The 20,697-nt window shown below is 45.9% G+C and overlaps 1 protein-coding gene across 1 annotated transcript; it reads left to right on the top strand.

Annotated features, from left to right (window-relative positions):
- The first annotated feature begins 57 nt into the window (after positions 1-57).
- Positions 58-17,970, top strand: LOC108786002 (protein SSUH2 homolog). The gene is made up of 10 exons (XM_018555210.1): positions 58-104; positions 889-1,018; positions 3,215-3,275; positions 4,463-4,587; positions 5,429-5,491; positions 5,566-5,648; positions 7,079-7,171; positions 9,354-9,468; positions 13,457-13,567; positions 17,824-17,970. Exons 1-10 carry the CDS (start codon positions 58-60, stop codon positions 17,968-17,970), a joined length of 975 nt encoding a protein of 324 aa, XP_018410712.1.
- The last annotated feature ends 2,727 nt before the right edge of the window (positions 17,971-20,697 follow it).

The raw sequence follows: 20,697 nt of genomic DNA, 5'->3' as shown, positions 1-20,697 counted from the left end.
ATATAAAAGATTAATTTATATACATTTATTGCCTTTACTTTGTATCAACCAGGCGCCATGGACATCCTCCATGAGCTGGATGAGAGAGGTCCTCCTCCTTACAGGTACGTTATATCAGTATTACCTGCCTACAGCTACTGCTTGGTGTATTTTCTTGACAGGGAGAAGGGTTAGAATATACTGTACAAAGGGTATGAGAATGCATTACATTTTATTAAGCAAAGCCCAACAAGAGAGATCAGTGGGCATGAGAGGTCCTCCTCCTTACAGGTACGTTATATCAGTATTACCTGCCTACAGCTACTGCTTGGTGTATTTTCTTGACAGGGAGAAGGGTTAGAATATACTGTACAAAGGGTATGAGAATGCATTACATTTTATTAAGCAAAGCCCAACAAGAGAGATCAGTGGGCAGCTAAAGCCATCTAGGAGCCATCTAGGAGCTACGTCATAGAGTTCCCTCGGATCACTTTTAGTTTCATGGGATTCTAAGCTGTCAAATTGATGAGGCTTTTCAGTGTTTCTGTGTGAGGAACAGAATCATCTAGTCATGTGATTCTTAGCTGTATAATGTCTCTCTCATGTTTAATATGTGAGAGCGAGGCTGCACTACGCTCAGCGTAGCCAGGCATCAGGGAACACACTGGCTGCATTTTCGCCTAATTTAAAACCACAAAGTTACCCCCTAATATAGGGAATTCAAGGGGCAGTCAGCAGAAAGAAGTCGGAGACAGTCAGGCAGACTACATTCCTTGAGCCAAGCTGCATGCTTTTTTCGTGTTTGGCCTTACTGTACCTTTTATTTGAGGAAGACTTTTTGACTATTTGAGAAACCACCAAAAACTCTTAATTTTGTAACAGTAGAAGTATTATTAATTCCTTCTCCAGGAATGTGGACATCACAGAAGACCAGGCCAGAGAGGCGATACTCCGGTATCTGTCTGCCAAATGCTGCTGTCACCCGCCCAGAGCTGAGGAACTGGTCATTACCAGGTTAACCCAGATGCCGCTGTACCGAGTAAGTGGCAGCGTTCATGGAGCATTGGAAAATCTGTCAAACGTCTATAATGTTTTTAGGTTTGTGGTAGCATCAGCAGAGTAATGTAAAAGAACAGTTTGGGCTTCACTATAAATGTTAATAGAAAATGTAAGGAGACTTCCAGGCAACGGTCCCAAGCAAAAGTATAAAAGCCTTATCCAGACCCTCCATATGATACATAACACTGAGCTCCTGACCTTCTTTCTACTTTTCTGATTACACTCACCTCTAGGATATCACGTGCTTTAACACGACAATACTTTAATGCTAACCTTCTCTTTACTTCTCTAATGGGATATCACATCCTGTAGCATGGCCCTCCGTAAGGTAGACCTTCTCTCTACTTTCCTGATTACACTCAACAAACGGATATCACACCCTCCAACATGACCCTCCATAAAGTAGAGGATATTCTGCTTCTGACTATCTCTCTACCTTTCTGATGACACTCACCACCAATATATCACACCCTACAACATGACCCTCTCCTTACTGACCCTCCCTCTGCAGTTCTGATGACACTCACCACCAGGATATCACACGGTGCTCCATAAGGTAGAAAATACTCTGTTCCTGACCCTCTCTCTACCTCGCCAATGGAATATAACACTCTCCAACACGACCCTTCATAAAGTAGAAGATGTTCTGCTGCTGACCTTGTGTCTGCTTTTCAAATTACACTCCCCCAATGTATCACATCCTCCAACATGACTCCCTAAAAGGTAGAAAAGACTCTTCTGCTGGTTGTCTCGCTAGCGTTCTCATTACACTCACAACCAAGATATATAAATACTCCAACATGATCCTCCATTGTGCAGTAAATACTCTGCACCTGACCTTCCCTCTACAGTTCTGATGACACTCACCACCAGGATATCACACGATGCTCCATAAGGTAGAAAATACTCTGTTCCTGACCTTGTCTCCACCTTTCTGATTGCAATCACCAGCGGAATATCACACCCTCCAAGAACATGACCCTCCATAAAGTAAAATATACTCTTCCCCTGACCGTGTCTCTACTTTACTGACTACACTCCTCCAATGTATCACACCCTCCACCATGACCCTCCATAAAGTAGAAGATACTCTTCATCTGACCTTGTTTCTACTCTGACTACACTCCCCTGATGTATCACACCCTCCTACATACGGTAGAAAATATTCTGCTCCTGACCTTCACTCTACATTTCTCATCACGCCACCTTCGAGAGGTCGCACCCTCTAACATGACCCTCCACAAGGTAGAAGATACCCTCTTTCCTGATTTTCTCTCTACCTTTCTGATTATACTCAGCACCAAGATATCACATTTCAGGATACTTATTTACAAATCCAGCAGCAGAGGTCAAGGTAGGAGTGAGTATAGAGACAAGTGAAAGGACTTAGAAGACTCTTTCGAAATCAAGAAAATTGCATTCAACCAAACCTGCTCTCCAAGCTCCCAGCGGGTGCACTACTGAGTACAGCATGGCCGGTTAGAAAAGAGCGGAGCCTTAAAAACATATCATGTGTTGTATAATTATAGCCCCTCTGGCAAGTGATGCAATGTATCTAAGGCCTGGTTCACACCTGGGCGTTTTACAGCGCGTTCCTACACGCTGTAAAACGCTCAACATGTGAAAACCAATGATTGCCTATGGGCATGGTTCCCACCTGGGCGTTTTACAGCGCGTAGGAACGCGCTGCAAAATGCCCTATGCCCAAAGAAGTACAGGAGCTTCTTTGGGGCGTTTTGCCACGCGTTTACATTGGTATTCCCGAGTGGGGAACAAAGCGGTAACCCCGAGCCACACTCGGGAATACAGCGTACAGGTCTTACCTTGTCCACGATCCCTGCTGTGTCCTCCGGCGGCTGCCGACTTCCGTGTTCTGTCCCCTGCGAGCGGCCGCGCCACAGGGGGGCGGAGCCGGTGGTAAGTTTAAAAGTGAAACTAAAAAAAAAAACATTTTTTAAATAGAGAAAATAAAGGAAAAAAAAAATCATACCGCCAGTGAAACGCGCGTTTCACTGAACGAAAAAACACGAAAAAAACTAGCTGAAAAACGAGCATAAAAGAAACGCTCAGGTGTGAACCCGACCTAATAAATGTTTTAACAACAAAAGTCAATATCAAGTATTAAATGCAACCCAAGTTTACAAGTTATCTTAAAATAATATCATTATGTCGACAGTACAGGCTGGAGAGCTTCACAGAGACCAGACAGCATGAGAAAACCAGCAAACCGTATACCGGTGAGTCGGTTACATGTTACATATCACTGTACATGGGATTTTTATTGCCATTTCCAAATGACCAACGGAGCCTGAAATAGTTCTATACACCGAATGATAATGCAAATACTCAGCGAAGCAGTAGCGTGAAATAACAGTCTTGTTAAAAAAGCATTAACCATTCATAGACCAACATTACAAGGGATTTAGCAAAACCAGATCTTTACCTGCTTCTGCTCAGAAGGTCTTGAGAAAGGCTATTACAGTGTATTTCCTTAAAGTGACATTAAACCCTAATTTTTAACATAAAACAATACTGTAATGTGTGCCTTGCTGTAATCCATGGTAGTTTCCCTTCTCTTTGCTGCTCTTCCTTTTAAATCTGTATCTGTTCTCATGCTGGGCAGAACTTCTGTTTTGCAGCTGAGTACCTTGTCTCTGGAATGGATACATGGTGTCTGTGTGCAGGTTCACAACCTGAGCCAGCACTACAGGAAGAGGCAGCCAGCTGCAAAGGGAAGTTCTCCCCCAGCATGAGAAGACATGAGGATTTAAAAGGAAGAGCAGCAAAGAGAAGGGAAACTACCATGGATTACAGTAAGGCACACATTACAGTATTGTTTTATGTTAAAAAATCTGAGGGTTTAATGTCACTTTAAAATGCAAATTAAGTCAAAAGTTCTTTTTTCAGTTTTGGAATAGAGTGAAGAGATTAGGACACCCGTCTGTTTTTTTATTGCTGTCTGTGTCCCCGTTAGGGAGAGTCAGCCTCTCTGTTTGTCCTGGCGACCGTTATCCCTGAAAGTAAAAGAAATTCCCACATTTTGGGTTGTCACCGGAACAGGGATAGAGGGGAAATCTTCTAATGGGGACACTATTTCTGGTGACCACTGGGGCCTTCCCTCTCTTTGGAGTCATTACCTCTCAAATCCTGTTGTGGCTATTGGACAGGAAGTCAAGAAAAACCTCCCCAATGGGACACAGATGGTAAAAATAGATGACAGGGGTTATAATCCTTCCTTACATTACTTGAGTTCTATTTGAAATCTTTACAAATAAGTGTTAAGTGGAATGTTCTATCTTTACTAAAAGATGGCTTAGGGTATACCTTAAATATCATTCTTTTCCTTAAGATGTTAAAAAATAGGAAATAAATAAGGTATTAGAGCTTTTTTTTTTCCAAGCCTTTACTATGTTGGTGTCTTCAGGCCAAAGACTTGACAAGCCTAACAGGGGAGCAGAGCCACAGCTGTGGAACATCCCAGTCCAGACACCAAAAATGTTCCAGGAGGGATCAGAGAGAATTCCTCTTCCCAATTCTTCCGAGCTGAAGGTGAGTGAAGGTTGATATAACACTGCAGGTACATGCAGAGGTCAGTGAACGTTGGTGAATGTATTCAATTCATTGGTGCTAACACTGTCCTTCCTTCTGGAGGGGGGCTACTTTAGTTCCCCATGGTCCCTGTGTGTGTTGTAAAGTAGTCACCGCTCCAAGCTCGCTCCTGTGATGGACTACAATCTCTGTACAAATTTTTAAACTTAAAGGAGAACTATGAGGTGAGTGCTTTTCACTCACCTCATAGTTCTAGCCGACCTGGGACAATGAGACTGTCACAGGTCGGCTCAGTAGATCGGGAAGTGAGCGAACAGATAATGGCGTTCGCTCACTTCTCGATCCTGTCACGGCTCTCTGCCGTGACAGGGGAGGGGCTGGATTCCCCCCTCCCTGCTCCGATCCTCCTGCGCTGACTGGCGGAACGGACGGGGGAGGGGGTGGGTACAGCTGACTCTGCCTCTAGATAGGCAGAGCCAGCTGTCAGTCACGCAGCTGGGCAGATCCAGACATAATTGTCGGGATCCGCTTCAGCTGCGGCGTCTCAGTATACCGCGAGCTGTATACCTCCCATTACCCTAAGGAGAACTATGGGGAAAAGCCCTAACCCCATAGTTCTCCTTTAACTTGAGATTGTAGTCCATCCCGGGAGTGAGCTTGGAGCGGTGACTACTTTAAACACACACAGGGACCATGAGGAACAAAAGTAGTCCCCCTCCAGAAGGAAGGGCAGTGTCAGAGATGATTGGAGGATCTACAGCCGAGTGATATACAAATAAGATACATTGTTGTTCATAGTGGGTACTTCTTTCTTCCTCTTAATTGTGATTTTCTTGCTCAGGTGTGCCAAAAGTGTCAGGGACGAGGACGCTGTAAGTGTTCCAGGTGTGGAGGCTCGGGACAGGTAAGTCGTACCTCTCTTGTGAGTACTCACAAACCTCCAGTATGTGTATTGAAGCCTTCCCAATGTCTGTGCAGTTTAGATGCCGCTGCTCCAGTGGAAGCCGACAGCGGTCCAGGAACAAGAGGTGCCCCGGGTGTGCTGGTAGCGGCAGGAAGAGGTGAGCGCTAACCATCAATTATTTGCCTGGCTAGCTATTGGTTGAGGCACTGCCTGATAATCAGTAACACAAAGCAACCGCATGCATTCATCCAGAGCAACCGAATCCAATTTAAACTTTTAGCACCAATCAAAGCGTTGTGCAATGACTGCTAAGTTGCTGTAGGTTGCTATACTTTGCGCATTAACTTAATAAGGTAAATGCAAATCATTTTGAAGCTCAGTGAACAAAATACAATGTCCCTAAGGCATAAAAGGATTTCAATCTCTGCTAAACAGTAAAATGAAATAGAATGAATAAATTATGAAACCATCCAAAGCCCAACGCCAGCCAAAACTTTATTGTATTTCGGAGAGAGTATGAAAGGGTTATCAATTCTGTCAGTTTTTATTTGTTGTCTTTGTCTCCATTGGGGAGATTCACACTCACTTCCTCTCCTGATGAGGCAGGACAATAAATTAGGGGTAGGTATCATTGGCACAGGAAGTCTATAGATGTCCTGGATTTACCTGGACAGTCCTGCCATCCTTGGACCCATAATTCTGATGATGCTGTGTCCCGGGCCTTGTGCCAGGATTACAGTGGCTCTCTTATTTGAGTTATTGCGCATGGGCATCAACTTAATAAGGTATTCATTGATCGGGGGCCAGGAGTGGGTGGCCCCTGCATAATTAGAGGTGTGGTTTAGATGGAAAACTCCTGTAAGTGGGCGGAGTCTTGTTAGGACAGCCCAACCACTTGGTGGATCTGAGGTGGACAGTAGGTGTGGTTAACTGTGTCCCTGGAACTGGGACTGAAATGTTGGTAGGTATGGAAGTCACGGGGGGCAGCAAGTACGTGACCACGGTTCTAAGCTGTCCCTGACCACAGTTGAAAATATTGTTATACTCACTGTTCCTATTAGAGTAATTTATCATCATCTTGTCTTCAGAACAAGAAAGTTTGGATGTTGGTTGTGCTGCAAAAAGTGGTCAAGATGCTCGCAACTTTGGAAAGTCTATGTATTTGTTTGTTTGACAACATGATTGAGGGAAAAGCTTCTGGCCTTGGGGGTACTTTTCACAGTGCTCTTTGCCCACCAGCACCCAAACTTACCTGTGAAGGATCTGTTCCATTGGTGGCCCATCCCGAGAGTTGAGCAGCCACAGAAGAACCCTTTAGTACAGCGTACTCTGCCTATTCTGGGACCAACCAAAGTTTTTTTGGAACAATACAAATCAACTTTGCACCAGCACCACCTCTCAGGACATACAAATATCTAGGAGGGGTGATATCTTTATGGCCTCGTCCTGGAAGGTGATGGCAAATCTTCCCAATCATATCATTAAAACCTGTTAAAGGTACCAACCTTCCCTTTTCTATCCAAAGCTAAATACAAAGTTTTGGTTTGACTTTGGCTTTCAAGTGAACGTTCAATGTCTCCGTTCCAGATGCAGCAAGTGTTCCGGACGTGGCAAAAAAGTCTGTCCTGTTTGCAAAGGCGAGAGAAGACTCGTCCACTACCTGCAGCTCTCCATCACATGGTAAGATGAAAGTGAACTGCAGGAAAATATTTGTTCACATCAAGGCTGATGATATACTGACCATTCTCTGATTGTGGCTACATATGTATATGTAGGGCTTTCAATGTCAGTTTGCCCACTTTGCAAAATTAGATGTTCCTCAGCTGGAGTCTTGGGAGAACCATATAGACTTCTATGGTTCGGAGAAATGGATTGGAGACAATCTGTATCCCAGGCCCATAGAAGTCTTTGAAGTTCTGCTGCACATGTGTGGAGGAAGACTCTGGCCTGCAGCAAGAACTTAGTAAGTGTGGAGCTTTGGGGTGGAGTGGGGGTGCAACCTTATCTCGGGGGAGAAGGGGCAAATGGGGAAACAAACTTTGAAATCTTCCTTTCAATTTAAAGTATATCTAAAGTTTTAGTTAGGAAATAATTCCCTTAATTTCCTTTCTCAAATACACACCAGGAAGTAAGTGGAAATGTCTCCACCTCTAAGACAGCTGTCACGAGAACAGGTTGGGCCATTGGAAGATTTTAACACGGGCCTGAAATACTGAAATATTTCTGCAAATAGTAGTCTTAGGAAGAGAGATTTGGAGGTCAGGAATGAAGGAGGACAGAACTGACAGCCTCCATGTGCCCTTCATCCACCAGTTTCCCTTTAGCAGTGGAATGTCCTGATGGGCTGCAACTATCCCAGGACGGTTAGGTAGGCCAGGTCCCCTGTATGCATTTTGAAGTTTTCTTTTTGGCAATAACTGGAGTGTGTTTTAACTCACCTTAGAATGTTTTCCAAAAAAATTTATTTGTCAAGTGGATCTTTAAAGACTCATTCAACCCAAAAGTGATATTTTAACTATAGCTGAAACCTGGTGGGCTGAGGCGGCCTCTGGATTTTGACATGTCTTGGATTCTCCAACTGTGAGATCTCCCTGCCATCATTCTCGACTCTCTGTTTGGATCCACCTGGGAGTTTGGGGTGTTCCCATTCACTTTTGTGTGTTCCAGTTACCACTGACACCTACTACATCTTGTAAAATGAATAAAAAAGCCATCAGGGATGATGGGAACTCTCATTATGGTTATAGACGGTGTGCAGACCCGGGAACTCAGTACAGAGATCTCACCAACAGAGTCTCCTCAAGACTCCAAGTCACATGGTTTAACTATCCAGCATCTAACAAACACTAAGATCCTTCGGCTCACTTTGGCCGCTGTAGCCTTTCGGTTCACTTGAACCGAAGGGCTGCTGTACGGGCTATTCACTGTAGCCCCTACAGGAGCCGAGTGGCTCAGCTGAGCCGAACCCATATGCTTCTTCTCGCCTGAGCCGTAGTGACACCCGAAGTGTGGAGAAAGGTCGGCCGAAGGGCCAACCATTCTTCACGCAACATGACAGCTGGGTGGAGCCAGCCGTGATCTCACAGCTCGCTCCGCCCAGTTGTAATGACAGATCAGCATCCCCAAATGATCTGGGGAAGGTGATCTGTCATTAAAAAATAAAACCTGGGCGGAGCCGGCCATCACGTCACAGCTGGCTCTGCCTAGTTGTTATTTATTGCACAGGACCAGCTAGAAGACTCTGGCAGGTGCTGGCCAATAGGAAACAGTTGGGCGGAGCTAGCAGTGATGTCACCCAATTGTTTATATTTTGTCCACATCTGTCAGATTCAACATTATGCGGCGTAAGTTGGTTGCGTGCGTAATTTTTTCATTATTTTTTTTTTATCTTTAAAATATTTTTTCTTATTTTCTTAATTTTTTTGAATTTTCCTGATTTTATATATTTTTTAAAATAATTTTTCAACATTTTTTTTCTCTCTCATTTACGTTTTTTTTTTTCTATTCTGCACGCTACCTCGGAGGTAGAGAGCAGAATAGTCGAGCCGAATGCTGCTATGCGGCATTCGACTATTCACTCACTGCCCTTTGGCCCCTATGAGAATGTTGGATCGAAGTGCAGCAGGAGTCGAACTCCTTCTGCACTTCGGCTCAGCCGAACATTCAGAGCATGTTCGGCTGACCAAAGGCGCGCAAGGCTGAAGTGCAAGGCTGAAGTGAATAGCCGAACAACGTTCATCTCACTTGGGCTCAGTTATTCACTCGGCTGCCTTTGGCATTTAAGTGAATAACTCCCCTAAATATCAATTATAGGTAGACTGATCCTTTAATATGGCACAGAACTCTTTTTCTGTCATTTCAGGAGGACTCTGCATTCGGAATACATCTGCACTTCTCCAGTTCCTGAGCTTAATTTTCCCACCAGTCTCCTACGGAAGGTGACCGGGGAGGTGATTGTGAAGGACAGCGATGTGACGGTAGGTGGACGACTGTTGCGTATATGGCAGGAGGGATGAACGGGCACATTGCAGAGCAATAATGGGGTTATCTGCAACTTGATGGGGTTATTCAACAGGGGAACATGAGCTAAATAGTGACCTGAATGACAGAAACAAAGAGACTCCCAATGAATATATGAAAGCCAGAATAACAGATGAGGAACAAGTAGTGAAATTGGCAGTATTTGCTTTGGTGGTAAAATTAAATGGTAAATTACGGTAAATTAAAGTGACACTAAACTCAGGAGTTAAATCTTAAAAATACATTCAAGTACCTTAAAGGAGAACTATGAGGTGAGTTATTTTCACTCAACCTCATAGTTCGAGCCGACGTGTGACAATGAAACAGGTCGGCTCAATAGATCGGGAAGTGAGCGAACGCATACCGTCGCTCGCTCACTTTCTGATCATCTCCCTGCAGAGAGCCTTGACTGTCAGTCACCGCTCCCCGCAGGGATTCCCCCCTCCCCGCTCCGATCCTCCGATATTTGGAGGTGGGATATCAGGATGTGGGGGTAGGATATTGGGAGGTGGAGGTAGGATATCCGGAGGTGTGATATCGGGAGGTGGGATATCGGGAGGTGAGTGTAGGATATTGGGAGGTGGGAGTAGGATATCGGGAGGTGAGTGTAGGATATCGGGAGGTGAGTGTAGGATATTGGGAGGTGGGATATCGGGAGGTGAGTGTAGGATATCGGGAGGTGAGTGTAGGATATTGGGAGGTGGGAGTAGGATATCGGGAGGTGAGTGTAGGATATTGGGAGGTGGGAGTAGGATATCGGGAGGTGGGAGTAGGATATCGGGAGGTGAGTGTAGGATATTGGGAGGTGGGAGTAGGATATCGGGAGGTGGGGATCCTCCAGCACTGAGTGGAGAAACAGACAGGGGAGGGCACAGCGGTGACTACTTTACAACACACACAGGGACCATGGGAAACAAAAGTAGCCCCCCTCCAGAAGGAAGGACAGTGTCAGCGCCAATTCAGAGATGATGGGAGGTGGAGGTGGAGGTAGGATATCCGGAGGTGGGGGATGGGGATCCGGAGTTGTGGGAGGTGAGTGTAGGATATTGGGAGGTGGGAGTAGGATATCGGGAGGTGGGAGTAGGATATCGGGAGGTGAGTGTAGGATATTGGGAGGTGGGAGTAGGATATCGGGAGGTGGGGATCCTCCAGCACTGAGTGGAGAAACAGACAGGGGAGGGCACAGCGGTGACTACTTTACAACACACACAGGGACCATGGGAAACAAAAGTAGCCCCCCTCCAGAAGGAAGGACAGTGTCAGCGCCAATTCAGAGATGATGGGAGGATCTACACAAATAAGATACATTGTTCTTCATAGTTAAGGTATTTGAATGTATTCTTTAGGTTTATCTCCTGAGTTTAGTGCCACTTTAAGTGTTCTATTGTTTATTTAGCCCCTTCCCATACACCCTTAAAATAATTCTTAATTGATAAACTTTTGTGTACGATACATTGTTGCCAAGAAAATTCTTGAAACTTTTCTTGAAAATATAACTTTTAATGCAAACAGTAAAACTGTGAACCAGCCGGGACTCTTCTTGGAAATCAGACTTACTCGGCCTCTATGCAGCAAGTCTGCTTATCTTTCCATATTAAACATCTCACCCGTCTGTCTGTAACTACCGCAGAGGGGCCGAGCGCTCCGCTCCGTAAACTTTCAGCTGCCGCCGAGAACGCCGTGCGCCGTAATAAATGATGTATTAGTGCTATTAAATAAGAGATCCTTGAAGGGGATTGTCAATAATTCTAGAATCCCCCGGACATCCTGTCATTAGATAAGCCAACAAGCGCATCGATCTGTTGTCTTAGTGAAAACAACCATGCTTGATTGCTTTGTGATATGATGATGCGCCGTTCATTGATGCCGGAGCAAAACCATCGCCACAGTGTATCAGTTTACCGTTAGTTTTTACCAGTAGCTCCCCAGACGGTTTCTGTTTATCTCACCATTCTATGTAAATGCTAGAGCATGGGTAGGCAACTTCGGCACTCCAGCAGTGCTGCAACCGCAAATCCAATTATGCCCCTGTCTCTGGGAGACATGCCTGTGGCTGTCAGAGTCTTGCAATGCCTCATGGGACTTGTAGTTCCAAAGGAGCTGGAATGCCAAGGTTGCCTATGTCTGCTCTAGAGCAAGGGTGGGCATCTCTGGACCCTCCAGCTGTTGTGGAACTACAAGCCCCATGATGCACCGCAAGACTCTGACAGAAAGAGGCATGACTCCCAGAGGCAGAGGAATGATGGAATTTGTAATTTCACCACAGCTGGAGTGATGAGGTTGCCTACCACTGCTCTAGAGTGTAGTGTGTGAGCACCCTGCAGTTTGGGCGATACTGCAAGGACCACATACACAAACAACAATCACTTTATGGTCAAAGTCGATTTGATTGCACATCTATTCCTTTTGAATTACTGGTTCATCAAAATCTAAAGGTGGTGGCCGTGTCTGCATGCTTTATAGATTGGATTAAAGCCTTCATTTTTGCTATTTGCTCTTCTACACGTCAAATGTATTGTGATGTAATACCTCATCAAGGCCACTAGATGGAGCAGAAAAGCATAGGAAATAAGTATCTCGGTATATATGTATGTCTTCTGCTCTCCAGCGCCATCTAGTGGCCATAATCCAGTATTACATCACAATACATTCGACCTGAAAAGGAAATATATCAAGAACTTTTGTTGTCGTCATTATTCGCACACAACGAACACCCTTAAGTGTTCAATGCAGAGAACATGTGAACTAATCTCAGAAATTCCGGACCCTACATGACCATACAATATAATGTCCCAGCCCTGCACGCTACTTCTACTTTTGCTGCGGTGCATTGAACGTGTGACTACAGACAAAGTCTTTTTTAAAGTTTTGGATGGTGTGGGGTATCATCTTGGTGAGCTTTGTGTATTTCTTCCAGATCTGTGCAGTAATCCAGTGTGAGATTTGGAGCCTCCTGTAATAAAGACAGGTCGCTGCTGCTCTCTCTCCTTGTGCAGAGTGACTGTTCTTGTCTCCGCACCCCTCCTGTAATAAAGACCGGTCACTGCTGCTCTCTCTCCTTGTGCAGGGTGACTGGTCTTGTCTCCGCCCCTTCCTGTAAATAAGACCGCTCACTGCTGCTCTATTTTTGTGCAGGCTGACTGGTCTTGTCTCCACCCCCTCATGTAATAAAGAATGGTCACTGCTGCTCTCTCTCCATTTGCAGGGTGACTGGTCTTGTCTCCGCCCCCTCGGTTTAGTTTTGTAGTGGGTGGAGCCTGCTGGGTCCCTCCCGCAGCTCTGCTCTATGTACAGGCTGTGTATAGCACGGTGATGATGTCTCTGCTACTTTAATATTTGCAAAAGCCATTTGGCGCACACAAAGTAGATTTATATCCTTTACAGCTATTCATAAAATAATTTAAATTAACTCTTTTAATGGCCGGAGTTCTGCTTTAAGCTACCAGTATGTTTTTGGCTTGTGGCAACCAATGAGAGCAGCCAGAGGAGACCCTCACATGGGGGAACGGTTTTGGATTTTGCGAGCCACAGAAAGTGAACTGGCTCCCCATCCTGCCCGCTCTGCAGGTTATTAGGAATGTTGTTGTTATAGATGAATTTGCTGCTTGTGGCTGCTCACCAATATTCTCTCAATCATTCAGACAAGATCTTCTGGACGGCTTCGATGTTTCCTTGAAACGCTTCAGCGGTCAATGCGGCCAAAGCAAATCTCTCATAAGAGTTCCCGGGGAATTTATTAAAAGTTGAAGTACCGAGGAAAGAAAGTTTCCCCCGCTTCCGAGGTGCAGCCGGGGATTTGGGATGAGGGAGAGGGATTCGGGGAGATGGATTTGGTCGTGGAAATACCGATTTCCCCGTCAGCGGAATGATAACAAAGCGGAGACTCTGTCTTATCGCTATTTATTCTGTGTGACTATAATTATCTTCTGGGATGTTTTGTTTCAGGTTTGCCCGTTACCTGGCTTTCCGGATCCTTCCGAGGTTCTGACGGCATCCCAGAGGCTGATCCGGGAACACGGGACGATTTGTGGCCCTACGAATCACATCCTGAGGCAGGTACAGCAAACGGCTCCTTCTGTGGTGTATTGTTGCTGTACTGAGGTTTATATTAATTTCCTTTATTATGGTCATTTCAATGTTATTTGTAGGGGTTTTGGATTTTCCTGAAGGCTTCTGGTGGGAATGGACCAAAAGCTGCCCCTAAGGCTGTTCTTGCCTTATATCTGATTCTGCTGTTTCCTGAGCACCCTTACCTTGACTGCTAGTCTCTCCAGGTCCCAACCTTCCTTAGATTGACTGCCAGGCCCACTAGCTGACACCCTTTCTTAGATTGGCTGCCAGTACCACCAGGTCCTATCCTTCCTTAGATTGACTGCCAGGTCCCATCCTTCCTTAGATTGACTGCCAGGCCCACCAGGTCCTATCCTTTCTTAGATTGGCTGCCAGTACCACCAGGTCCTATCCTTCCTTAGATTGACTGCCAGGTCCCACCCTTCCTTAGATTGACTGCCAGGCCCACCAGGTCCTATCCTTTCTTAGATTGACTGCTAGGCCCACCAAGTCCTATCCTTCCTTAGATTGACTGCCAAGCCCAACAAAGTCCTATCCTTCCTTAGATTGACTGCCAGGCCCACCAGGTCCTATCCTTCTTTAGATTGACTGCCAGACACACCAGGTCCCATCCTTCCTTAGATTGACTGCCAGCCCGACCAGGTACTATCCTTCCTTAGATTGATTGCCAGTCCCACCAGGTCCCATCCTTCCTTAGATTGACTGCCAGTCCCACCAGATCCCATCCTTCCTTAGACTGACTGCCAGGCCCATCAGGTCCCATCAATTCTTAGATTGACTGCCAGGCCTAGGCCAGGTCCCATCCTTCCTTAGATTGACTGCCAGTCCCACCAAGTCACACCCTTCCTTAGAATGACTGCCAGTCTCACTAAGTCCCATTCTTCCTTAGATTGACTGCCAGTCCCGCCAGGTCCCATCCTTCTATAGATTAACTTCCAGTCCCACTAGGTCACACCCTTCCTTAGAATGACTGCCAGTCCCACCAAGTCCCATCTTTCCTTAGATTGACTGCCAGTCCCACCAGGTCCAATCCTTCCTTAGACTGACTGCCAGTCCCACCAAGTCCCATCCTTCCTTAGACTGACTGCCAGTCCCACCAGGTACTCCCCCTCCCCCTATCTTAGTATCACTTGTAGAAGGAAGTAGCTCAGGGTGTTTTTTTTGTCAGATACACTTTATCTCTCAGGAAAACCATATCAGTGGAATTCATAGGCTTCCGTTGCCAAAATCCATTTCCACCATCACCCAGTGGCCTAGTTGTCCAGCCAGTTCTCTGCCATAGTTTGATCTCCTGTGCAAAGAGAAGCAACAGAACTAGAACGTGAAAAAGTTATGATTTGATATTATAAGGAATCTTGTATCATAATAATCAAACATGTTTCAGGGGTTCGAAGGGTTCCCCCTTCATCAATGCTACAAATAACAAATAAAACGTTGTCATCAGGATTCAATATTGATCGATATGTATACAGTATAGAATACCAAATGCCGATATATTGCAAAATTATTTTTGCTAGTTTTAGTTAGTGTCCCTTCTGAATACGTCAGACACAGAGTTCCCTCCAGCAGTTACTGTGTATAACAAAACATGGAATAGAAGGTTTGACTGTTTCCCTCAAAAAGAAGACCTAGTTGTGAGCATTCCCAGGGCCGGTGGTGGCATGAGGGGGAACTTAAAGAGCCGCGGGAAAGAATCAGCGGTGCCAACGAAGCCAGCGCTAGAGGAAGCGAGGCGGCAGCGGAGGGAGCAGAGCCGCCAATGCCTCCTCAATAGCGCTGGCTCAGAGGCGGAGTGATACCAAATGCACTCCTCCTGTGAGGAATCGATAGTGAAAGCGCGCTTCGCTCATTCTGGCCAGCGATTGGTTACCAAACTGCTCTTGGAAAGGTACGGCACCCCTGACTGCCCTGATCACCCTATTCTTAACTTTGCCATTTTGGATTATTTCATTTGGATTTGGATTCGCATTAACTTTGGATTGTTGTACATTAAAAAAAAATAAAATCAGACCTACCCCGAAAATAAGACCTAGTGCGCTTTTTTGAGCCAAAAAAAAATAATATAAGACAGTGTCTTATTTTCAGGGAAACACGGTATATATAACAATGAGAAAGTCATATAAAAGTCACAAATAATAATAATACAATAAAAACCTCACTGCTTGCTGGAAATAAAGGGAAGCTCCAGTCAGCTACATCCATTGCAAGGTTCAAGAAAACTGCAGATCCTTACCTAAAAAATCCGATTTGCTTTGTCTCGATCCTTCTCTCTATTTTCCTGCAGATGTGATTTGTAGAGAATCACCCAATTCAGGAATCCAGGCAATCACAATTTGTAGGAGTCGCTGCAGATTGCACAAATCTCAGTGTATATATTCAGACACACCAAAAAAATTGTGCTACAAATGTAACTCATTTTGTGCAAATTCAGATGGTGGATGGGTTTTATAAATGTGGTGAAGTGGTGTTTGGGGTCGGTGAAGGATCATCAGATCAATTATTTGCTATATAAATAGTCCTGTTTTTTTAAACTGCATTACTTATTTCCAGCCACAGGATGGCGCCAAAGAATTGTTCACTTGTTGGAGCATTTCTGTCTAAATTGTATCTGAGCAGAAAAAGAAAAATATAACATATTGTATCTTATCGGTCTTTAGATGTGGTGGCTGCATTTGTTTTCTTATTTTCAGGCCTTTATTTTTTTTCCTTTAGATCCTGCCAATAACACATTTCCTGTCCGCTCACTGTAATGTGTCTATTCAGGCTTAGGCCGGGCACACACCTTACAACCATCGCAACACTTTTGTCTTGCGATGGTTGTAAGGTACTTTAAAAAACGTACGATCTGCCTATCTTGCATAGGCAGATCGTACTTGCGATGATCGCAAGCCACGCCCCCTGAGGGGCGGGCTTCCTATGACCGCAATGCCGAACGGGCAGTGTGCGCTTGCGCACACTGGCCCGTACGGCTTTTATCTTACGAACATGCCACAAACCCGCCGAGCATCGTACGATAAAAGCCAGTACGGCTTTTATCGTACGAACATGCTACACACCCGCCGAACATCGTACGATGCTCGGCGGGTTTTCGAACATGTCCGTAAGTTAAAAGTCGTGCGACCTTACAGTAGTAGAGGTCGCACGGCTTCCACACACCTTACGATAATCGTGCGATCGCGGGATTTCCCGCCATTATCGTACGATTATAGTAAGGCGTGTGGGGACCTTCACTCTAGGCTGCTTTCATGTTTTGGTCTACAAACACCTTCCCATCTCCTGATCTCCATTACATAAAGATGAGCGGTTTGTAGTTCACCAAAGATAGCTGGGAAAGCTGACAACATAGTTTGAGATTTCAGCTCACTGCCCAGGAAGTTACTGGCATGATCAACAGGTATTTCTTTGTCCGTGCAGAAAATGTACTTAGCCCGAAAAGAGAAAACGAATGCAGTCACCATTTTTAAACACTGTTAAGCTGCAATATATGACAGTTTTGTTTTTGTGTTTCGATATACTTTAAAGGAGAACTATGGGGTTAGGGCTTTTCACTCACCTCATAGTTCTAGCCAACCTGTGACAATGAGACTGTCACAGGTCGGCTCAGTAGATCGGGAGGTGAGCGAACACATACCGGCGTTTGTTCACTTCTTGATCCTGTCACGGCTCTCTGCCGTGACAGGGGAGGGGCTGGATTCCCCCCTCCCCGCTCCGATCCGCCAGCGCTGACTGGTGGAATGGACGGGGGAGGGGGCGGGTACAGCTGGCTCTGCCTCTAGATAGGCGGAGCAAGCTGTCACTCACGCAGCTGGGCGGATCTCGACATCGATGTCGGGATCCGCTCCGGCGTCTCAGTATATAGTGAGCTGGGCGCCCTATATACTGAGCCTAGGGTGATGGGAGGACGCTAGTTTGTGTCCTCCCGTTACCCTAAGGAGAACTATGGGGAAAAGCCCTGACCCCATAGTTCTCCTTTAAGAGCACCCATTCCCAATACACAATGGTGGCTGCAGTTTCCATTGAAGAATTTATATTCCGATAATCACCTTTGCAGAATACAATAGGAATAGAATACACTGGTGTTACAATTGTTACAAAGCACATTGTGTCCTAATGATATCAGCCATTCCTTGTGAAGTGAAGCTGCACCTTTGTGTGTATTTCTTCATGGCTGCAAGATGACAGGTTCTCTTGACCATAGGCGGCTATATTATTATTATTATCTCATTTGTTTCCTCCCACAGCAGCAGATGGTGGAGCTGATCCCGGTGGTGCACGTGCAGTACGAATACAGAGGGAAGAGCCTGTCGTCTCACGTGTACGGTCGGGAACGCAGAGTGTACGCCAAGCGTCACCCGCCCGCGCTCTCCTGCGGCTGCGCAGTCATGTGATGCTTTGACTGTGACCCAGGCGCTGACTTCTCCCCCTAGGAGGTGCCTCCTAACATGCTACAGGGACACCGGGTCACGGAGATCATATTCAAGTCATGAAACAACTGGAAGTACAATGGGAATTCTCAGCTATCGCTCATCACTTCCTCCCCGGAGCGTCTCAAAGCACATCGTCCAGGGGGAAGCTTTGTATGATTATATGGATACATTTCGCTTCACATTACTTATTGCTTCACTATAAAGAGGAACCATGGAAGGTTCTGATGTAACTGCAATGAATATTCTGGAGGAACAATCATTATTTCTCCATAGAAATAAACACTTAGAGATAGTGATTCTGACATTCAGCTTTCACTGCATCACATTTGAAAACAGAGGTCATGTCTCCAGATAAATGATACCCACCGACGCTCAGAATCTCGAGTGCCAGCTCCCAGCTTTTTTCAGCCTCACACAGCAAGGAGTTGCACTTCTATTCAATAATCACAAAGTATATTCCTGCGGATCCTGGTACAGAAGCAGTCACCTGGGTTGACGCATTTCACTCAGTGTGAGCTTAAAGTGACACTAAAGTCAGGAGTTAAATCTTAAAAATCTTCAAGTCACTTAACTCTGAACAACAATGCATGTTATTTGTGTATCACTCGGCTGAAGATCCTCCAATCATCTTTGAATTAGTGCTGACACTGTCCTTCCTTCTGGAGGGGGGCTACGTCTGTTCCCCATGGTCCCTGTGTGTGTTGTAAAGTAGTCACCGCTTCAAGCTCGCTCCCGGGATGAACTACAATCTCATGCTTAGTTTATTCATTTGTATTGGGATTGTATCAGGGGCGTAACTAGAAACCACAGGGCCCCATAGCAAAATTGTGTATGGGGCCCTGTGATTTCTAGTTACGCCCCTTGCAGCACCCACCTGAGATCCCAAACAGCCCACCTGAAAGTGACCCTGCAGAGCCCACCATAGACTCTCTATGGTGGGCTCTGCAGGGTCTCTGGTCGGCTGGTCGGCTGCCCGCCTCCTCCTCCATGGCCGCTAGTGGGCCCCGCCTCCTCCGTCCCCGGACCCCACCTCCTCCTCAGTCGACGGGCTCCGCCTCCTCCTCCACTGCCGACCCCAGGCCCCACCTCCTCCTCCAATGCCGGGTCCAACCTCCTCCTGCGCCGCTGCTGGCTGTCACTAGCGGCTTTGGAGAGGAAGATACCGCTGCACACACTCACTGTCAGTGATCTGAACAGCGGCTCGTTCCTTTTCACAGCCACCAGTGACAGCCAGCAGCATGAGATGCCACAGCGACCCAGGCGGCCTGTACGGCATCAGGGGATGTCCTGGCCGGGCCCCCCCGTGCCGCCTGGGTCGCTATGGCCATTGTTACGCCACTGGATTGTAGTCCATTACAGGTGCGAGCTTGGAGCGGTGACTACTTTACAACACACACAGGGACCATGGGGAACAGACGTAGCCCCCCTCCAGGAGGAAGGACAGTGTCAGCACCAATTCACAGATGATTGGAGGATCTACAGCCGAGTGATAAATAAGATACATTGTTAATAATAGTTCAGGGACTTGATTGTATTTTGAAGATTTAACTCGGGAGTTTAGCATCAGTTTAATTGTTGGGTTTGTTTGCACTGAGGGAAATGCATCAGTGAGAGAGCCCAGGAAGGCTGCTTACGTACCAGGATCTGGCTAAACATTCCCTGCAGGTGCAGGTTTTAATGACAGCAATTGATCCACCGCCAGTGAATATCACATTTGCCGCTTTGTAAATATGCCGCTTAATGTTTATGACGTCTCCGTGCTTTTAGAAGTCACACGTATATGAAAGCACTAAAAAACCTGTATGCGGTCACAATGCCTCGTCTGCATGTTGTAGGTCAAATGGTCTAAATCCTAAATGGCTATTGAGGAACAGAATGAAACGTTTTTGTTTCCAGAGTTCATCTATAAAATGGATCTGAGGTCAAAACTTTTTTTCATTGTAGTTTTGATAGAATAGTGAAGGGTCCAATTTTTTTTTAAACAATCATTTTATCGTATGTTTCACTAGTATGAGAATTATTAATACATATCCACTGAGCGGCCAGATTATTATGACCACCCCCCCTCCATCAGTACTTCGTTGGGCCGCCTCGTGACTCCACGAGATGTATGTGCGTTCCTATAAACAAACTTTTAGTAGATTCCTTATAAGATACATTGTATTATTTCATATCAACTGTTATATTTTTATTTGTATTGTGTCCCTGATGAAGGGGGAATGTCTGAACCCCCAAAATGCGTTGGGTCTCATGTTTTACTTATTATCTAATAAATAAAGTTTGCGGTCTCCCTACTGCTTCTTACATTGTTCCATTATGGCCGCGTAGTCCCATAGAGAAGGACGGGGGCTGCGTACTAATAACACGCAGCACTTGTCCTTCCCGGGAGCTGCCCGATGCGGCCGTGCACGCAGCACGATTCCAGTGTGAATGAGGCCTTAGGGGAATTGGGGATTCTCTAGACTACCAATCCATATCCTGGTACAAGAGCTCATTCACACCAGGGCGGTTGCGGATCAGCGCGGTTCCCGCGCTGATTTCAAAAGGGAGGTTTTGGGAGTTTTTAATGGCGTTTCAGCGCTCAAAACGCAAGTAAAAACGCCCAAATACTGCACTGATCAGCGCGGTTCCATTGAAAGCTGTATGGAAACCGCATTGATCAGCGCGGCAAAAATAGCAGTTCACGCG

Source organism: Nanorana parkeri, unplaced genomic scaffold, assembly GCF_000935625.1.
Source record: "Nanorana parkeri isolate BGI_ZX_2015 unplaced genomic scaffold, ASM93562v1 scaffold188, whole genome shotgun sequence".
Taxonomy (NCBI): domain Eukaryota; kingdom Metazoa; phylum Chordata; class Amphibia; order Anura; family Dicroglossidae; genus Nanorana; species Nanorana parkeri.
This window is presented reverse-complemented; position numbering and strand designations above follow the sequence as displayed.

What these genes read in the sequence shown, in the direction of transcription:
- LOC108786002 (XM_018555210.1), top strand. Translation starts at nt 58, where the DNA reads ATGGACATCCTCCATGAGCTGGATGAGAGAGGTCCTCCTCCTTACAG. An exon ending in CCCAGATGCCGCTGTACCGA is followed by an intron (nt 1,019 to 3,214) that starts GTAAGTGGCAGC and finishes TTATGTCGACAG; the next exon opens with TACAGGCTGGAGAGCTTCAC. An exon ending in GGTGTGGAGGCTCGGGACAG is followed by an intron (nt 5,492 to 5,565) that starts GTAAGTCGTACC and finishes ATGTCTGTGCAG; the next exon opens with TTTAGATGCCGCTGCTCCAG.